The sequence below is a fragment of the Astyanax mexicanus genome, chromosome 1 (genome assembly GCF_023375975.1).
Source record: "Astyanax mexicanus isolate ESR-SI-001 chromosome 1, AstMex3_surface, whole genome shotgun sequence".
NCBI classification, from domain to species: Eukaryota; Metazoa; Chordata; class Actinopteri; order Characiformes; family Acestrorhamphidae; genus Astyanax; species Astyanax mexicanus.
Window position 1 is genome coordinate 93,654,810 of NC_064408.1, and position 17,430 is coordinate 93,672,239.

The window sequence follows — 17,430 nt, forward strand, 5'->3', positions numbered from 1 at the left end:
TAGATTTTAAAGATTATTTGTTAAGTAAGAATCCTACATTATGTTGTGTTAAGGACGACTGCACTAAACTGCCTGCACTGTAGTCTCATCGCAAGACGTGTGATGTAAATACACGTGTTGAAAGCTGTGCACCTCAGTCCAACAGAGTTTTGCGCAGATGTTTCCAGTTACAGCTGAATTCATGCTTTTAATCCCAGAAAAACGCTATTATTTACCTATTAAGAAGCCATTTAAATGGCTGAATAAAGAACTGATTCATGTTGTTTTGCTGTTTTCCTTTGGACAGCGCATGGGTTTGGGGGCGGGGCTGGTGACGTCATGGGCAATGCAGTATTTAATATTGCGATATATATAGTCGAAAAAAGAACATACCGTGACATAAGGCTGGAGGCAGAGCGAGGTAAAGGTCCACAGTAAATACACAAACTACTACTTAGCATAGACAAGTGCCAAAACCATCAAGGAGCTCAAACTAATGTATCACGACGCACACAGATATTTGCATATTCAACAGTGTTATTGCCCATCACACTTCTTGGGACTTGGGAACTCTAAGCAAACAGAATTCTATAAAGTATTGAACAGAAAAGGTCTTTGACTCATGTCAATAATGGAACCCTTACTAGAACCATACAAAACCAAGCTTAAAGGTGTTTTTTTTTTTTTTTTTTTTTTTAATCTTTCAAATGTTTTTTGAACAGTTGTGCTTCTATAAATAACCATCTCTTCTTTAAAGGTTTTTAAGAAACCCTTTTAAAAATTATTTAATACTGTGGACTTTCCTAAACAGTCGTAATCAATCAGAAGTGTAATGAGACCAGAGAGAGATTTTAGAGAAATTTTCTCCTGTGTCTTGCTTTAAAGATTTCACACAATAGACGTGTGGCTCAGCCATCTGCTCAGTTTCAGCAGGCTGCCAGCCTCTGGGGAGCTGAAACTGCATCACTAATAAAAAAAAAAAGCAGACAGCCCCCATCATCCCCCGTACCTGGTCAGAGCACAGAGCACAGACGGCAGCAATTAGAACAACAAACAAACCAGTCACCAAGGCCTTTCTAACTGCAATACAACCACAGTGCAGTGTCCAATACCGCCTGGAGCAAGAGGGCTAATTACAGGTTATGGTCGAGAGCGTGGCTGGCTAACATTAGCGGATAGGAGTACAAGTCTCATCTGCATAACGTCACCTTCTCCCAGAGAACCGACAACGTTATTAATGACCACAGGATCCGAGGCACTGATGAAGTCACGTTCTGTTCCAGGCCCAGACGAGGTTCGGCAGAGTTTATAATCAGAGGAAATTATCACTATATCCAGGGCTAGAAGACTACACAATTTTTTCTACTGCAAGTCGCAACAACAGGAATTAGGGTAATGGGTTAATAGGCTAGTGTTGCCTTTTTTTAATATATATATATATATTTTTTTTTTCCTTGAAAGTGTCCATTAATATTATCTGCAAGGTTTAACAAAAAAAAAAAAACACTTTTTTATCCAGGCTACTTTGTTAATGTAACATTTAATAGAAGTCAATGTAAAAATATTTGAAGTAGTTTTGGCATTTCTATTGGTCCATTTATTACAAATGTTTGACTTATACAATAACTGCCAGATTCAAATTAAGTCAAAAAGTGAAAAATGCACAAAAATGTAAAGATAAGATTTTTAAATAAAAGTAAGAATCTGCTTTATATGAGTAGATCAATTTTTACAGTGCCCCGTCTGTTCCAAACTTTGTTTCTATAAATAATGCTGTTAACCTTTATAAGTGAGATATTTTTTTAGTAGCAATTTACATTATGATACATTGTGGACTAAAATAATAATTATCTAATCTAATAATAGCTGTGCATTGTGATCTAAAATCAATGTCACAATAAACTAAACATTTTGCCTCAACAACATTTAATATATGCTTACATAAATGGTCAACAAACATTGTTTCTTTTTCTTTGGTATAAGATGCTCGAGCTGCTCAGTTGGCTCAGTGTTTGGTTTACCTTTAGTGTTGCTTCAGTGTAACAGACTGGATGCTGTGGGGTCACATGACTACATACATTATGGTAATTCTTTAAAGGAATTTCTAAAACACAACACAATTATTGTTATTGGCAACATTAGAGTTGGCTACACATTCTGTATGTCAGCTTTGATTGATTTTGATTAATAGCGCATCCCTAAGTGCATTTAATATTTTATAATCCACCCTTACGGACATCCCCGATCTTTCAGGTCCCATTTATTTTAAAACACTTTAAAATACAACTGTTAAACACCAGGTAGTAAAATGACAAAAAGACCAAAGAAATTGAAACTGAATGAATTACAACAGGAAACATTTCAACCTCTATGTCTGCCACTTCTGTCACTTCCTGGTCACCACCAAGATTCATACTAAACTGTTTAACCTGTTTGAACATAACAGATCAATAAAATTGCTGCCATTTTTACTCTTTTTGGCCTTAACTCCCCTGAGGTTTTGTTTTATTTTCCCAATAGGATTCTCAATAACAATTAAAGCATGTGAGTAAGTGCAAGTGTAATGTCAACCAATCTGTTTTCTGTGTTACTTGTGTTTAAAGCACTAGCTAATGGTTAAACACCTGCATACCTCTATTACTGTCTATATACAGCTCTAGAAAAAATTAAGAGACCACTTCAGTTTCTGAATCAGTTCTTCCGGTTTTGCTATTTATAGGTATATGTTTGAGTAATATGAACATTTGTTTTATTCAATGAACTACAGACAACATTTCTCCCAAACTCCAAATTAAAATATTCTCATTTAGAGCATTTATTTACAGCAAATGAGAAATGGCTGAAATAACAAAAAAAATGCAGAGCTTTTAGACCTCAAATAATGCAAAGAAAACAAGTTCATATTCTAAAGTTTTAAGAGTTCAGAAATCAATATTTGGTTCTCCCCCAGACTACACACTGCTTTTGGATAATTTTATGTCACTCCTGGTGCAACAATTCAAGCAGTTCAGATTGGTTTGATGGCTTGTGATCATCCATCTTCCTCTTGGTTAAATTCCAGAGGTTTTTAATTTGGTAAAATCAAAGAAAATTATTTCTTTAAATGGTCTCTTTTTTACAGGCTTAATCACAACCCTATTTTCATTAATCAATCACTTTAATTATTATTTAATTTATTCTAATTAAAGTAAAGTTTTACATTACTTTGTAGATACATTTAACATCATTATTGTACAAATATTTTATCCAAAGCCATTTGCAAATTTAGGTGATTAATATCTTCAAAGTGCCTGATTTAAAAAATCATGCCATTTTGCCAAATTCTTTGCATGTATTTAATGTAGGTAATGTCAGAAAACATTAAATCAAATCTATGTGGGTTCTGTTCTGGCTAGGAGATGTATTAAAGTGTGTATTTTAACTGACTGTGTATTACAGCTACAGAAGACAGATATCAGATTGGAAAAACACTCAAGTATTCCTTTTAAACACCCTTTTTGCCAACATACACAGAGAGACATCTGGGATACAAAGCTAGCACATAATCACACATCTGCTGAGGTCCCTTAACACCCACAAAGTTCCATCAACACAGAGACAATAGACACAGATCACCAGCCTCATTTACTACCACACAGAGGAATCGGTGTAATAGCATTATATTACAGTAAGATTGATTAGTATTATGATTATTATTTCCCTCAAATAATCACAGCTTTTAATTGAATCAGAACCACTATGCCCAGGTAGCACCAATCACCACATCCCTTACATACAAATACTGAATATGACAGCTACAGGAAGAGACACAGAACCCACAGAACCTGTGTTCTCCTAGCATGTGAGATCAAGAAGAACGCTGCCGGATCATTGGGTTACACACAAACTGGACTCTTGTTTGGATCAACACTTCAACCTCATGCATAACCTTGGCACTGCAACAGTAGTGGGAGGCGGGTAAATATGAAACGTCATGCTGTGAAAGGTAAACAATAGGAAGCACACATGGACACGCTTTCAGAAACACTGTAAGGTCTAAAAGCCAGAGTACACCAGGAACTGGATTTACATCCACATTTAGCCACTTTCAAAACATGCAAATGAAGAAAGAGCTACCTTCCCTATGTTTCAAATCCTACCTGAATCTAACACTTCGTTCAGCTAATCACAGACTTCGAAAGAAGTGATTAGAGGATCATGTGAGGTCAGTTAGGGTTAAAGCAAAAGTCTACAGGAAGCTAATTCTTCTCAAGAACAGAGATGGTGATCCCTGACCTACAGACAAGTCATATCATTGCCTGGTTGAGTGAATAAGTAACATGGAAACTAAACATGAAGAGACAGACCTGTTCATTAATTGTTTCCTTTACCGTCCAGGTAAATGCTTTCTACTAGATCTAGATTTTGGAGTACTGCTGTGAGAATTTGATTGTATTTAGTGACAAGAGCTTTATTGATCTAGTAGACCACGCTTGGCATTTGACATGGTACCAAGAGGTTAATTTGGTAACTGCTTCAGAGAGTTATATTTTATTGGTAGCACTGTGCTACAGGGATTAGAAAAGCTGTGTCTGTGTGTGGGCATTTGCACATCTGTGTGGGCAATGGTGTGAACAATAAGCATCAAAGGGATACATAAATCTAGATACATAAGTGTATAGAAATATGACACAAGTTTACTTTATATTTGCTTAAAAACATTTTGCTTTTACAGTATTCTACCAAATTCTACATAATTCCATATATGGACTAGGGATGTAAATATTACACAAGGTTCTCTGTTGTGCTCTGAAAGAGAGATGGAATATATTAAGATTGTGTAATATATATATATATATATATATATATATATATATATATATATATATATATATATATATATATATAATATGGTAATATGTAATAGTGTCACAACGTATTTTTATGGGTATATCTTTGGTACTATTAGCATTACAGCAGAATAACATTCATTATGTTAATTGTACCAAAATAATTGCTTCAGTATTATCAGTCTTATCAACATCGGCTTTATTTCAAGATCTAGAGCGTAAATAGTCTGTATTAACTACTGTAATTATTATTAGTATATTATAATATTAATGCAAAGCTTCCTAATGTGTCTGCAATTCTTATTCATTTCTGATTTAAAGCACAACCATTTTAGGCTTGTAATTTAAAAGAAGAAGAAAAAAGTATCCATATCCAGGACAAGGTTTTAGTACTGTTATCATATCAAAACGGTTGATCTTTCTATACAAATAAAAGCCAGTTCATGGTGGTACAACTCCGGCTTTGGACCTTACAGGAAAGAAACAACAGCCAAAAATAAAACCCTGATTTGATCCCTTCACACTCTTTCACTGCACACTGTTACATACCCATCAAATGAACAGCGTCGGTTAGTCTTCTCTTTTTATCCTGTACCTGCACAGCTGGGATCAATAGGGAAACTCCACAATGACCATCAACAACTGCCAAAAATCATACACATTACACACCCAAACAAACATAACCTAAACCATACCTGCAGGTTAGATTTACTTTAAATAAATATTTGTGATTGCAGTAGAGGTCAATAATTTAGTTAATGTTGTGCAAAAGTGTTCATTTAATGTATTTATGTGTGAGTTATACATATTTTACACACACCATTATTATGGAATCAAATTAGATTATAAAGGGGATGTCTGTTATATTGTTCCTTTTTACAGATCTCTTTTGTGTCTCACTCATATCCGGATAATAATAAAAATCACCACAGGACGAGGGAGCTCAGAACCCCACCTTACCTTTTCACCATACAGTTGAATATGTAAGCCAAGGCAAAGGTCTTACAACCAACTTAATTTAAAAATCTTTTTGATTCTGTGATTCTGAAATTATTTATTTTGGTGATATTTTTGTCATGTAAAAGGGTTTGGTACTGTTATTTATACTGATTATTTGTTTGTAATGATTAAAATCTGCAATCAATTATTTGCCACCAAAAAAAAGCGTAACAAGTGTTAGATAATGCGATTCAAATACTTACTGTGATTACAACATTTTTGCAGCACATCATGTTAGTAAACATATTTTTTTACACTTTCTGTAATTAAATGGGTGACTGCACTGACAATATCCTCGATTTTCTTAAAAAAGCATTTTGTTGATATGCAATGAAAATATATCATGATGTGATACAGATTTGATATATTGCCCAGCTCTACCCTAATGTACATTAAATCCTGTCCAAACAGGGCCAAAGTCTATAAACTCTTAAAACCCCAACCCTTAATCTACTTTCAGTTTCTGTTCTTGTGATCACTGGTGGTTAACTGAACTGTTCATTCAAACAGTTGGCTGCACAAGTGTCACATCCACCAGAGCTTCCACAATACAGTAGTGAGGACTAAATCTGGAAGGTTAATCTAATTAATTTGACTACCTGAATTATTGTTTGAACGCGATTTCAAAAATAGGATAATATAGATTGTACATCTTCACATATATAAGCTGTCAGCAACCTGTACAGAACTATATTGTGACAGTGATTTTCATATTTTACATTTTTCCTAAACTGAAACACTAGGAGGTTATGTTAGCTCCATATTTATTATAAAATCTGCATCTATAGGGCTCTGAGTGGTCCAGAAAGCTATATATAGCTTTATAGCTTGCCATTGGCTACCAGAGACCTGAGAGAGCACAATTGGCCTTGCTCTCTCTGGGTGGGTAGATGACGCTCTCTCCCCTCATCACTTCTAGGGTGATGTCGATCAGCACAGGACGTCTGTGAGCTGATGTATCAGAACCAAGTCGCTGCGCTTTCCTCTAAGCGCATTGTGATGCTACTCTGCAATGCTGCAGTGGCTGACTTCATATGTATTAGAGGAAGCATGTGCTAGTTTTCACCCTCCTGGTGTTGGGACATCACTAGAGATAGGGGGAGTCCTAATGAGTGGGTTGTGTAATTGGTTGTGTTAATTGGGGGGAAAACATGGGAAAAAATCACTTTAAAATGTGTGCTGTCTGTTAACACTTACAAAACAAATGGAAAATAAGCTGTTATGTAAGAACTAAAAAGCGCATTGATGTAATCAATTATATGTGACTAATAATGAGAATATTATTATTTCTATTACAATATCGCCCAGATATAGTCATGATTTTAGTCAAGATTTTATATGTGGTGTAATTTAATATATTTTCTATTTACTTATTTTGCACTTTTTTTTTTTTTTTTTTTAAATCTTGTTAAACCTGAATAAACCTGGGTATCGTTAAGCTACAAACCCAGACAGGCCAGATCTGACAGGCCAGATCCTTCACTGTCAGATATTATCAGACAGATGACCCAGGATCCTCCTGTTCATTCTGCACGTGAAGCTGCAGCTGGTTATATCAGTGTGCAGGGGGTTAGCTGGGTTAGCTGGGTTAGCTAGGTTAGCTGTCAGTGTGTGTGTTGGGCTGTTTCATTGTCCACTAGCCCAGGTTAGTAGGTAACCTGGCCCTATCGTTATCTCTCTCTGTTTGAGGGCTGGGTGGCAGGCAGGTAATAGTTTAACGCTACTCACTCAGGGCTCCTCCAGGACCGAGTCCGGGCTCTTTCCCGGCGGGCGGAGTGCCGCTCTGCCGCTCGAAGTTGCCGGGGTTGGAGAAGTAATCCCTCAGCCTGGGCAGCTCCCGTCCAGCCTCCAGGAGCTCGGTGTGCAGCTCCAGGGCGGTGAGGATGTACTGGTCCCGGAGTAACTGAGCCGCGATGGCGTCCACAGACACCCGGGGCTCCGCTCCGCCGCCCCCCAGCCCTGCCACCCCGACCACGGACAGGCCCTGGGCGCTGTCCGCGCTGGGGCTGATCCGGCTGTTGGGGAAGGGCAGCGCGCCGGGCTCCTGATCCGCCTGCGGGGAGAAGGGGCCTGGGCTCCGGCCTGCTGGAGCCTCGGCGCCGGGGCTGCGCTCGTCGCTCCTCTGCGGCTCCGCTTCCTCCTCCGAGTCGCTGACGTTAAACGGGTTGACGCTGCCCGACGCCATTGTGATTGTTTCAGTCGGTTGCCGGCCGGGGATTCAGCCTCGCTGCTGGATATAAATATCAGTTTTCTAATCAATGGCAGCAGTCGGTAAGGCTGCTCGGCTACTCCGGCCCGAATGTCATTTCAGCAGCAGCAACTCAGCTCAGCACTGGGCGTCTGTCTGCACCGGACGTGACCCAAACCTGGACCTGTTCCAAATCTCTCGCTCGTTTACTTCCTCCCTACACCCTATCTAGACTACTCTATGTAGTACTCTATTTTTTATCTAATTACTGTCTTTTTCTAAATAAACAATTACTATACAATACACACCAAGAATACAATATATACATTACATGCATTACAAGGAAAACAACATTTAAACATGGGCATAAATATAGGCATCGGTAAGTGCTGAAATTATTTAATTGAATAAACTTTTTACTCAACGGCTTGTGTGTGTGAATGTTTGGGGCAACGTGCTTTAAGGTGAAAAGTGGTCCCACAAATAATTATAATAATGATATAATAATGATTCATATAACGTATATGTTTTGTGATTTTTAAATCCTTGTCTAACAAAGGCCCTGATCTTTTTCTATTCATTGTTCATGACAATGACTGGTTAATGGTTATTGTACAGGACAGGGAAGATGAAGAACAGCACCATCTGCTGGTTGCAAAAGACACTTCAATTCACCATTTAAATTTTAGATTACAGATCTAATAAACTGAACTGCTCTGTGACCTCATATCTACTTAAAATACAATAGGTTGTTCCATAATATTTTTTTTTATATTTATATATGTATATACAGCTATGTGCACTGTTCTCTGCGTCTGATAACGTGCACTATTTTTGTTATTTTTTTATTGAATAGTAAAAAAAAGAGAGAAACGAGCCCAGTCAAACCTAATAAGGATTTCCCAACATGGCTGTGTTCCAATATTTGTTGTGCAACACTAGTGTGCACTTTGAGTTATATATGTATATTATACTTTCGAAGTGCAGACAATAGGCTGCATGTAAGTTATATAGAATCACAAAACTTTATTCTCACAGACATAAGGACATTTTGAAATTGATTTGTGTAAAATTGAAAATCACCTCTTGAAAATTGACTTCTTGTTTAAGAAATGAAAGTTGGTGCTTTACAGAGGTGATTTACCGGTCATATTTTACATAAAACAGCAAAATATGTGTGTAACAGGTTGCTGGAGATCAGAGGTTCTGACGTCTTCTGAATTATTAATGACGACTCAACTACCATATCAGAGAACTTTAGACAGGAGAAGAACTTCTTAAGAATATCCTCCGGATTTGTTAGACCACCAGAGTGCGCTCCTGAGAGAGTACAAAATGAAAGGTTTTATATGGAGAAACAGTTTATAAATGATTGATCATTTTATACTGAACAATTTACTCCTTTTCTCAACACAGAACAACATAAAATGTTTCAGTACTTAAAGACACAATTTTAAAGCTTTTATTACATTTTAAAAAATTATTGGTTAATTACTGGTTGTCTTTGGCATCAGCTCAACAACCAGTGAGCTCACAGTAGCAGTAATGATAGCGTCTTAACTGTCTACAACTTGTTTGTTGCAGAAAAATAGAAATATAAGCTAAGTTAATTTTCAATTACAGAAATTAACGAAATATCCTGATTTACTATTTTTAAGTTGTGTTTTTAGCTGATTAGCTCCATTAACCCCCGTTCATTAAGGGCTCACTCGCGGGCTCCCTCCAGCGGTCTGCCGTCATTTTTTAACATAAGCTTCATGGCTTGAGTTTGTTTTTCAAAATAAAAGTTCCCAGAACGTTACTTACTAATTTTAAGACTTACTTATTTATTTTAAATACTCGCCTACGGAGTCTTAAAAAATAAAAAAAATAAAAATAATGCATGGCTACGACTAATTAAGGCGTGGGAACGAAATAATTTAATTGTAGCCAAATAATGATAACGCTTGATTTTCTGTAAATTGAAAATTTGAAGAATAAAGAATGAAGAAAATAGTGGCAACGTCTTTGGATCTCATTCTCACGCCTTAATAATTCGTGACCATGCATTTTTTTAACATGATGTCACCTTAGAGGTTCCGTATTGTTCCGATTAGTGTCAAGTTTTTTTATTTTCTGACTATGTGGCATTAACTAAACTAGGTCTTTTATTATGAAAGCCTGTTGAAACTTGTTATGGCGGAGGCGCGGATAAACCTGCTCTTTAATGCATGTTTACTAGGCGCCGAACTTAACAGGCGGTCGTGATGTGGCTGTACGGCGAGTAGAGCCTTTATCTGAAACATTTCGGCTGTTTCTTGTGTGATTGTTTTAACGTAACGAGGCGTTAAGTTACGCTGTTGTTCAGCGAGTCGCTTTATAAACACAGAGGCTCTCCGTCGCTATGCTGCGTTGTGCGGTTGCCTGGATACCTGTAACGTTAGGTCTCGACGCTAGTGGGCTTAGCAGGCTGGCTAGCTAGTCGGAAAACTGATTGGCTGCGCGGCCTTTTAACCGTTAGCGTTATTAATTCACAGCGGCTGATTTACCGGCAGCGTCCTAAACCGCGCATTAGCTTCTCACTATGTCCATCAGCGCCTCACAACAGAACAGCAGAACTGTTCCGACTACATTAATTAGTAGAGTAAGTAGTGTAGGTGTAGTATGAATAGAGTGTGGTTTAGGACTCGGCCCGTTTCTTCATCTCCAGCCCTGAACAGACTGTTTGGTTCAGTAGCTACGTGACCGGGTCTGCTTTACTAGTTAGCTAAAACCTCCTACAGGGAATTTTCTCTACCACATATCTCCTGTTAAACTGTTTACTGACCGGTTAACTCTCAGCTGATAAATCTATGAAAGTATGGACGGCGGCACAGCTGTCAACTTTATCGACCAGAGAACAAGAGCAGCTGCAGACAACGGCTACACGCCTTACATGGAAATGAAGGTAAGTTAGTTAACCTACACTAACTAATTTAATAGAGGCGAAGGAGCTAGTTTTAGTTTACTCAGTGCTATTTACTCACTAGATTTGTAGGTACCCTTTTTAACCGCTACTGGTATAAGTTATTTAGCTTCTCTGAACCTTTTAAAACTTCTGCCAGCATCTGGACTACTTTGCTTTCATCCACACAACTCACTTTATAATTTTAACGTCTTTTTAAAAGCAAAGAATAAAACAAAATCCTACAACGATAGTTAACCTAGCTAACTAGAGCCCCAAAACAAGTTATATGTTAATAGCTAACTGACTAGCTAGTTAACTAGCTAGGTTAGGTAAACTAACGCTAACTGACTAAGCTAACTAAGTTAATTAACGTTCCGTTAACTATAGATACTAAAAGGTACTTCTACAAGCTTAACTGTAGTTCCTGAGGTTTGAAAGATCATAAATAAGTTAGCTTACCAATCAATAAAAAATATATATTTAGAGATGGTTATAAACGTGCCATAATCTCCGCCAAAGAAACAGTTTATTACATTGATAGAATCTTCTTAACCTTAATTTAATTAAATCTTACAACATGTTGGTAATAATTCATTTAGCAGAACATTTTTTAAATGAAAGAAATAAAATGAAATAAATTGTATTATTTATTATGCTAATTTGATACTTTAGCAGCTTCATAAGAAGTTCATTAAAATATTTTTGAGCTGTTGTTTAACAAGATCCCTGTAATGATTGTATTGTGGTTGTAAAAGAAGTACGTTAATGCTTTTAACTTAAGATACATATATATATTTTTTGTCCTAGTCAAGCACAGATAAGGAATACACTGAACCTCAAAGCAAAGGCACATCACAAGTGAAGAAAAATACAGGTGGGTTGTACCTTTGTTTTTAAATGTCAGCTCAGAAACCTGTTCAGACACTATCTTAAGTTCTGTAATTATTATGTGTTTTTTCAGACGATAACTATGGTCTGAGTTTGCAGTTGGGTGAAGAGTACGCAAGGAAAAAGCAAAAGCTGAAGGAAGAACTTCGTCTCGACTACAGGCGCTATATTGCTGAGGTATGTATGGCTTAAGAGCTAAACAGCTAAGAAATATATACCTTCGTAAAAGAAGTCTTTGTCTCTAAAAAAATAGACTTTGATTTCTTGTTAACCACATTAGCTTCCTAGTTCCAGTGAAAAACTAAACAAGCCAATTTGATTTAGGCCTTAGCTAATTAAACATTTTTAGGTTTAAAATAATTCTAGACAAAAATATAACTTTGAGTCTTAATTGAGAAGTGTTTTGTGTTTAAGTTAAGGAGCACTAGAACACTAATGTTTTTTTTTTCCCTTTGGAAAATAAACCAATAAATTCACTTAAATTATTACTGTATTTACGTTATTTAACATGGACAATTTGTGATTGCAGCCTGGTGGCTTTATTTTGTCTTATCTTTGAAGTATATTTAGTATTTCCAAATTTTTAAGCAATTTGTCCATACTGAAGCTTTTTTGTTGTCTTTATGTTCTAGAAGAAAGAATTGGGTGCTGGAGATTTCTACCCTCAAGCCCAAATACGGCCTGTTCCCATAAGTGACAGAAGATCTGCAAAGGTGTGTATGTGTGTGTTTTGTATATGAATACGTTTACAGCACTGGAGAACATTTAAAAAATAGTAGAACTGTAAAACACAATATAGTACCACTTCAGTCATCAGAATGCAATCACTGCACTGCACATTTCTATAGAGCTGTGATTGTCCTGACCAATCATATATGATCATTTTGTTAATCTTAAGGCAAATCATAGCATTAATGTCCACAAAAAAATGCAAGGCAATCTTTAAGTGATACCAAATTGTCAGTTTCCTGATATGTGTTAATTGGTCAGAGTTTTGCAGCTCAGTTTATTAGATTGTAGATTATTAATAGACTAATGAGCTACTGACTTAGTTTTTTTATTATTATTTGTTAACAAAAAAAAAAAAAGTCTAAAGCAAGATTTGAACCACAGTCTTAACAGGGACACTGTGCTTGACAGGCTAGTGATTATAATAACTATAATGTAAACTGAGATATGCTGTTACATTGACATTGTAGGTGATTAGGTGTCCACTAGCAACAGTTTGTGTTGACATGTGGTTTGTTTCAAGATTGTATAGAGATATTCTTTTGGCTGTATCAGTGAGCTGAATTACAAACATTTATTAATAAAAAATGTCATGTTTAGTCAAGTCAGACAAAGTTCAGAGTACAAGAAATAATCCATGACTTTCTTGACAAGTTGAGTTTTGACATTATTATTTTGTTCGGTGACTGTTGATCTGTATGATAAACGAGTGACTTGTGTTGCTTTATACTTGTTTTAGGAGAAGGTACGAGTGGACCTGATTGGGGATGATGGGCTGATTCTTCGAGGACAAGAAGAAACACAAAAAATAAATAAAACTGCAAAAACTCCTCAGGTTTGAATGAGATCATTTTATGGTTCTGATAGAACCTGTGGCATGTCTGTGTTGTATAGCTGCAGACAAAAATGGACATTATCAGAAGGTGTGTCAGAGATTGCTATCATATGTTGGGTTGATTTATTAGAGGTGGCGAATGTTATCTTAATTATTCCCCACAAGTTTGCATTTAAATTTAGAATGAAAATTGTGCGATGTTTTCATGACTGAATCATTTAGAACATGGTCAAAAGAGACACATTTGTGCTTAAATGCAAGTGATTATTGGAACATGACTTTTAGATAGAGATAGATTAGGGCTAGAATTCAGCAGAGTTTGGCAATGTCTCTCCTGACATATCTTATAGTCTGAATGCACAACATATCCAAACTTGAGGCAAAAGGCATACACCTGCAGAAGGCCACACTGGGTTCCACTTTTATCAGGAAAGATCAGAAAACTGAGGCGGCAGTGAGGAGAGGTTCACAAAATTAAATAGTTATACAAATAGTTATTTATGTAAAAACAAAATCTGATTTGTTGAATTTTAGTGCATTCAAGAAGGGTCAGATCAGATCAAATCATGTTTATCACATCACATTAGTGTGAAGTGAGTAGAAAAGCAAAATATTATATTGACTGAGTTCAATGAAAAACAAGTATCTCCATTTTTTGTTTGTTTTTTGTCTACTTCATAATTTGAACGCACAAATTGTCCCCTAAACTGTGTAATTGTTTTTGGACAAACGGGCCAATATATATAATTAAAACTAACCTGAAATAAACTAATTTTACTTTGACTTCCATTAAAAATGAAGTTTTTAAATTAGTTTTTTTTTTTTTTTTTTTTTACATAACCTGTTTTGGATATACATGTTTTTCATTGGACAGTGATGATATACGCTAAACTTACACTATAAATAAACACTTTAACACACTCATAACTAGAACATTTAAATTGTATAATAGGGGTTGGCAATATGACTATTTTATTTTATTGTGATATATTTTGTAATTATAATAGACAGTATACTTTCATTGATTCTCATTAAAAAATTATTTTCCTTTTTTTCGGGAAAATATTTTCTGGAATATAATATCAGTATATGTAGATATCTGTTTTTTTTGTGTGCCTTTAAGGGAATGCTATAACTCTAAAGTGTCTTAATGACGTTTATTATATGCAAGTATATCTCATTTGATATGACAAAATGGGCGCAATAAAATGGTGCACTGGTATAAATGCACACTATTATCTAGTATTATCTTGTGTGTGTGTTTTAAGCGACTCAGTTCCATTCAGTCTGACAGGGGTCGATACCTCCCTGGCCACAGGGTGACTCATTATAGAGCCTAATGGCTGTTGGTAGCAGTGACCTCGCATAGCACTTTTCAGAGCATCATAGCTCTGTCAGTCTGACACTGTTTCTGAATTACTGTGCAAGATGTAATGTTCTATTAAAGCCTCCTACTCTTGTTTATTGATCTAATTCTAGTAGAACAATGTGCTTTTCATCATATACTCTATTCTGTTATGCTCTGATTGCAGGCTCTAGGTAGAGACCATATTATCTCCGCTACACCTATCCGTACATTGCTTTCTCCTGACTTGAGAGGGCTGGGAAGCAGCCCGAGTCCAGATAGGCCTCTTTTCTCCAGGAGGGATGTTGGCAAGGTAGCGGAGCCTGTGGCCCGCGCTGCTCCTAGGCCACCCCGGAAACGTGGGGAGGAGACACCAGAGCACTGGGACAGAAGACCCGGGAGACAGCATAGTTCTGAGGACGAACTGTATTCAGAAGAAGAACAGGAGCTTGAGCTTTTGCACAAGAGACGGTCCAGAAACAACCAGGAGCCTGGCAGAAGGGAGAGGAGGATTCACCACACCGCTAACAGGTGCCTTTATAATAATATAAAAGCAATCTGAATAATCACATTCAGGGTTATAGTTGTGGATTTATGTTAGAAATTTAGAATACAGTAATCTGCTGTTAAAACCTTTACAGTTTTGGAAAAATGAATAAGTTAATAGAGCAGTAGCACACCATTAAGACGTATTTTTATGGGAAAACGAGAGTATCTTAAGCTTGACTTACCTACTGTAAATGTGTTTATTCTACATTTTAAAAAATCTGTCACATTTTACTAGGCTTGTCACAATAATTAAAATTGAGATTTTTTTTATACCTTAAAACATGTGGATGTGACCATAATATTTATTTTGTTTGCTGATCGCAATATTGACCATGGTGTTTATTTTAGAAAGAAGAGCCTATTAACATGAATAAGCCAGAATGTTTATTTTTAGTTTTAGTGATTCATCTTTTAATAATAAATATATTCTAAAATGTTTATATACCAACTTCAATGCCTGTATATCCTTAATAAATACAAGTTAATTCCTTTGACTTATTTAAAGGATGATATTGCATTATAATGCTAAAATATTATCATTACATCAGAGAAATAAAATGTTAAGAAAATGACTATAATATTGTTTATCCCAATAATTTTTGGGACAATGTGTTGTCCAGTAAAAGATCGTTATTGTAACAGTTGTAGCCCACTTTCCCCATGTTATATATCTAATATGTTTCTAGCTAAGAGCTTAGATACTTGAGCTGCCCCGTGTGTGAATTCATTAAGAGTCTTTAATCCTTGAGTTGATGACTTTCTCACTGAACAGAGTTAACCAGGAGAGGAGAGAAGTGGATGCACCTACAGCTAATGAAGAGGACTATCAAGAGGAAAACAGACGGACCCCACTGGCAACATTTAAAACCAAGTACTGATCTCTTTAGCAATTAAATTAATTGGTTTTCTGATGCTGTGGTTTAGGAGAGAATGAGATGGGAGGGCATTAAGTAGCTGAAAAGGCAGTTTTTTTACTCCAGCAGAGAATTGTACTGCACAGATAAATCCTCTTCTATTGATTTGTGTTCGTCTTTAGAGAACAGTGCATTGGGAAATGGGACTATGCGGGTATCTACTGTTTGTCAGATCTTTTTAGTCACATTTTAGTCTTTCTGTTAGCCTGAATTGGGGTAACTGTAGGCTAAACTGCAGTAGACAGTTCTATGTTCTAGACTTGGTAGGATTTATTGGGTAGCCCATCAGCGGAAATGCATTGATCTGTGGAGAAATGGGCGGCTCTGCAGATCGGGCAGTTCCGAAGTGGCTCGCAGGGCCCTGCAGTGAACCACTTTGATCTGCTGGGTATGTGATGTAGTGGGATGTCAGGGTTTTGGCCGAGTCTCTAAGGATCTAAGGAGTTTGACAGTACAATGTGTGTGGAACTGACCTGTAGTTCACCTGCCTTTGTGTTTCTGATTGTTCTGCAGTCTACCAGCACAGACCAGAGCTGCTAGCAAGAAGAACCTGACTGATTTTGCCACAGGACTTATGATTGGTAAGGCTAATAACCTCTTACACATTTAGTATATGAACGTATACACCAGGGAGAAGTCTGTTTGAGCAGTTAAAATGCCTTGCCAGGGTGTAAAATGTGGGATTTTATGAGCTGTGAGTTTGATGCATTACCCTTGCTGAAGTGGCTTTTTCCACTGCATTACACATCCTGAACAGTGTTTTTTTTTTTTTTTCTTCTTATTTTATTTCCCCTCCCTAGGTGCTGCTGAGGAGGAGGAGGCCGCTCAGAGGAGAAAGGCACGTTACAGACAGGAGCTGCTGGAGCAAATGGCTGAACAGCGGAAGAATAAAAGGAAGTGGGTATATTATTAGATATTTCTCAAGGGTACAGTACTTATAATTGGCTGCATAATTGCTATTATTGGGTGCGTTCAAATCAAATATACTTTTATAAATTCTCCTAGATCAGTTATGTGTCTTATTCTCTGTGTTTGTGCGTCTTTTTACCTGTACACATGCGCTAAGTGCATTGTGGGACAAAAGCTGAACTGATCTCAATAAAAGGGGAGACCCCATAATTCTTAAAACTTGAGGGCAAATTTATATATTGAAATAAATGTATCAGCATACATGTGTGCTGTGTTGGTAACAGATTTGTCTATATTACACACAGATACAGATCACTTACATTTACTCATAATTTATTTA

General features: G+C 36.6%; 2 protein-coding genes across 10 annotated transcripts in view; one reads left to right on the plus strand and one right to left on the minus strand.

The window, feature by feature from the left end:
• Positions 1-8,165, minus strand: part of relch (RAB11 binding and LisH domain, coiled-coil and HEAT repeat containing) — a 65,582-nt gene extending 57,417 nt beyond the window's left edge. For 3 of the 7 annotated variants that reach the window (XM_049485759.1, XM_049485746.1, XM_049485734.1), the window contains exons 1-2: positions 7,536-8,162; positions 5,358-5,411 (exon numbers count right to left, since the gene is read on the minus strand). In XM_049485759.1, the coding sequence (XP_049341716.1) occupies positions 5,358-5,411; positions 7,536-7,992 (511 nt within the window). In that variant the 5' untranslated portion in view covers positions 7,993-8,162. Of the gene's footprint in view, positions 1-5,357; positions 5,412-7,535 lie in introns of all 7 variants that reach the window. The other 4 variants (XM_049485741.1, XM_049485735.1, XM_049485767.1 and 1 more) reach the window with 3 other exon arrangements.
• Positions 8,166-10,155: 1,990 nt separating this feature from the next.
• The window catches only part of LOC103041376 (centrosome and spindle pole-associated protein 1), a 141,768-nt gene continuing 134,493 nt past the window's right edge, over positions 10,156-17,430 (plus strand). For all 3 annotated transcript variants that reach the window (XM_049485721.1, XM_049485727.1, XM_049485731.1), the window contains exons 1-9: positions 10,156-10,921; positions 11,729-11,795; positions 11,883-11,986; positions 12,442-12,522; positions 13,278-13,373; positions 14,906-15,249; positions 16,040-16,138; positions 16,695-16,762; positions 16,982-17,078. In XM_049485721.1, coding sequence (XP_049341678.1) covers positions 10,835-10,921; positions 11,729-11,795; positions 11,883-11,986; positions 12,442-12,522; positions 13,278-13,373; positions 14,906-15,249; positions 16,040-16,138; positions 16,695-16,762; positions 16,982-17,078 — 1,043 coding nt within the window. In that variant the 5' untranslated portion in view covers positions 10,156-10,834. The remainder of the gene's footprint in view (positions 10,922-11,728; positions 11,796-11,882; positions 11,987-12,441; positions 12,523-13,277; positions 13,374-14,905; positions 15,250-16,039; positions 16,139-16,694; positions 16,763-16,981; positions 17,079-17,430) is intronic.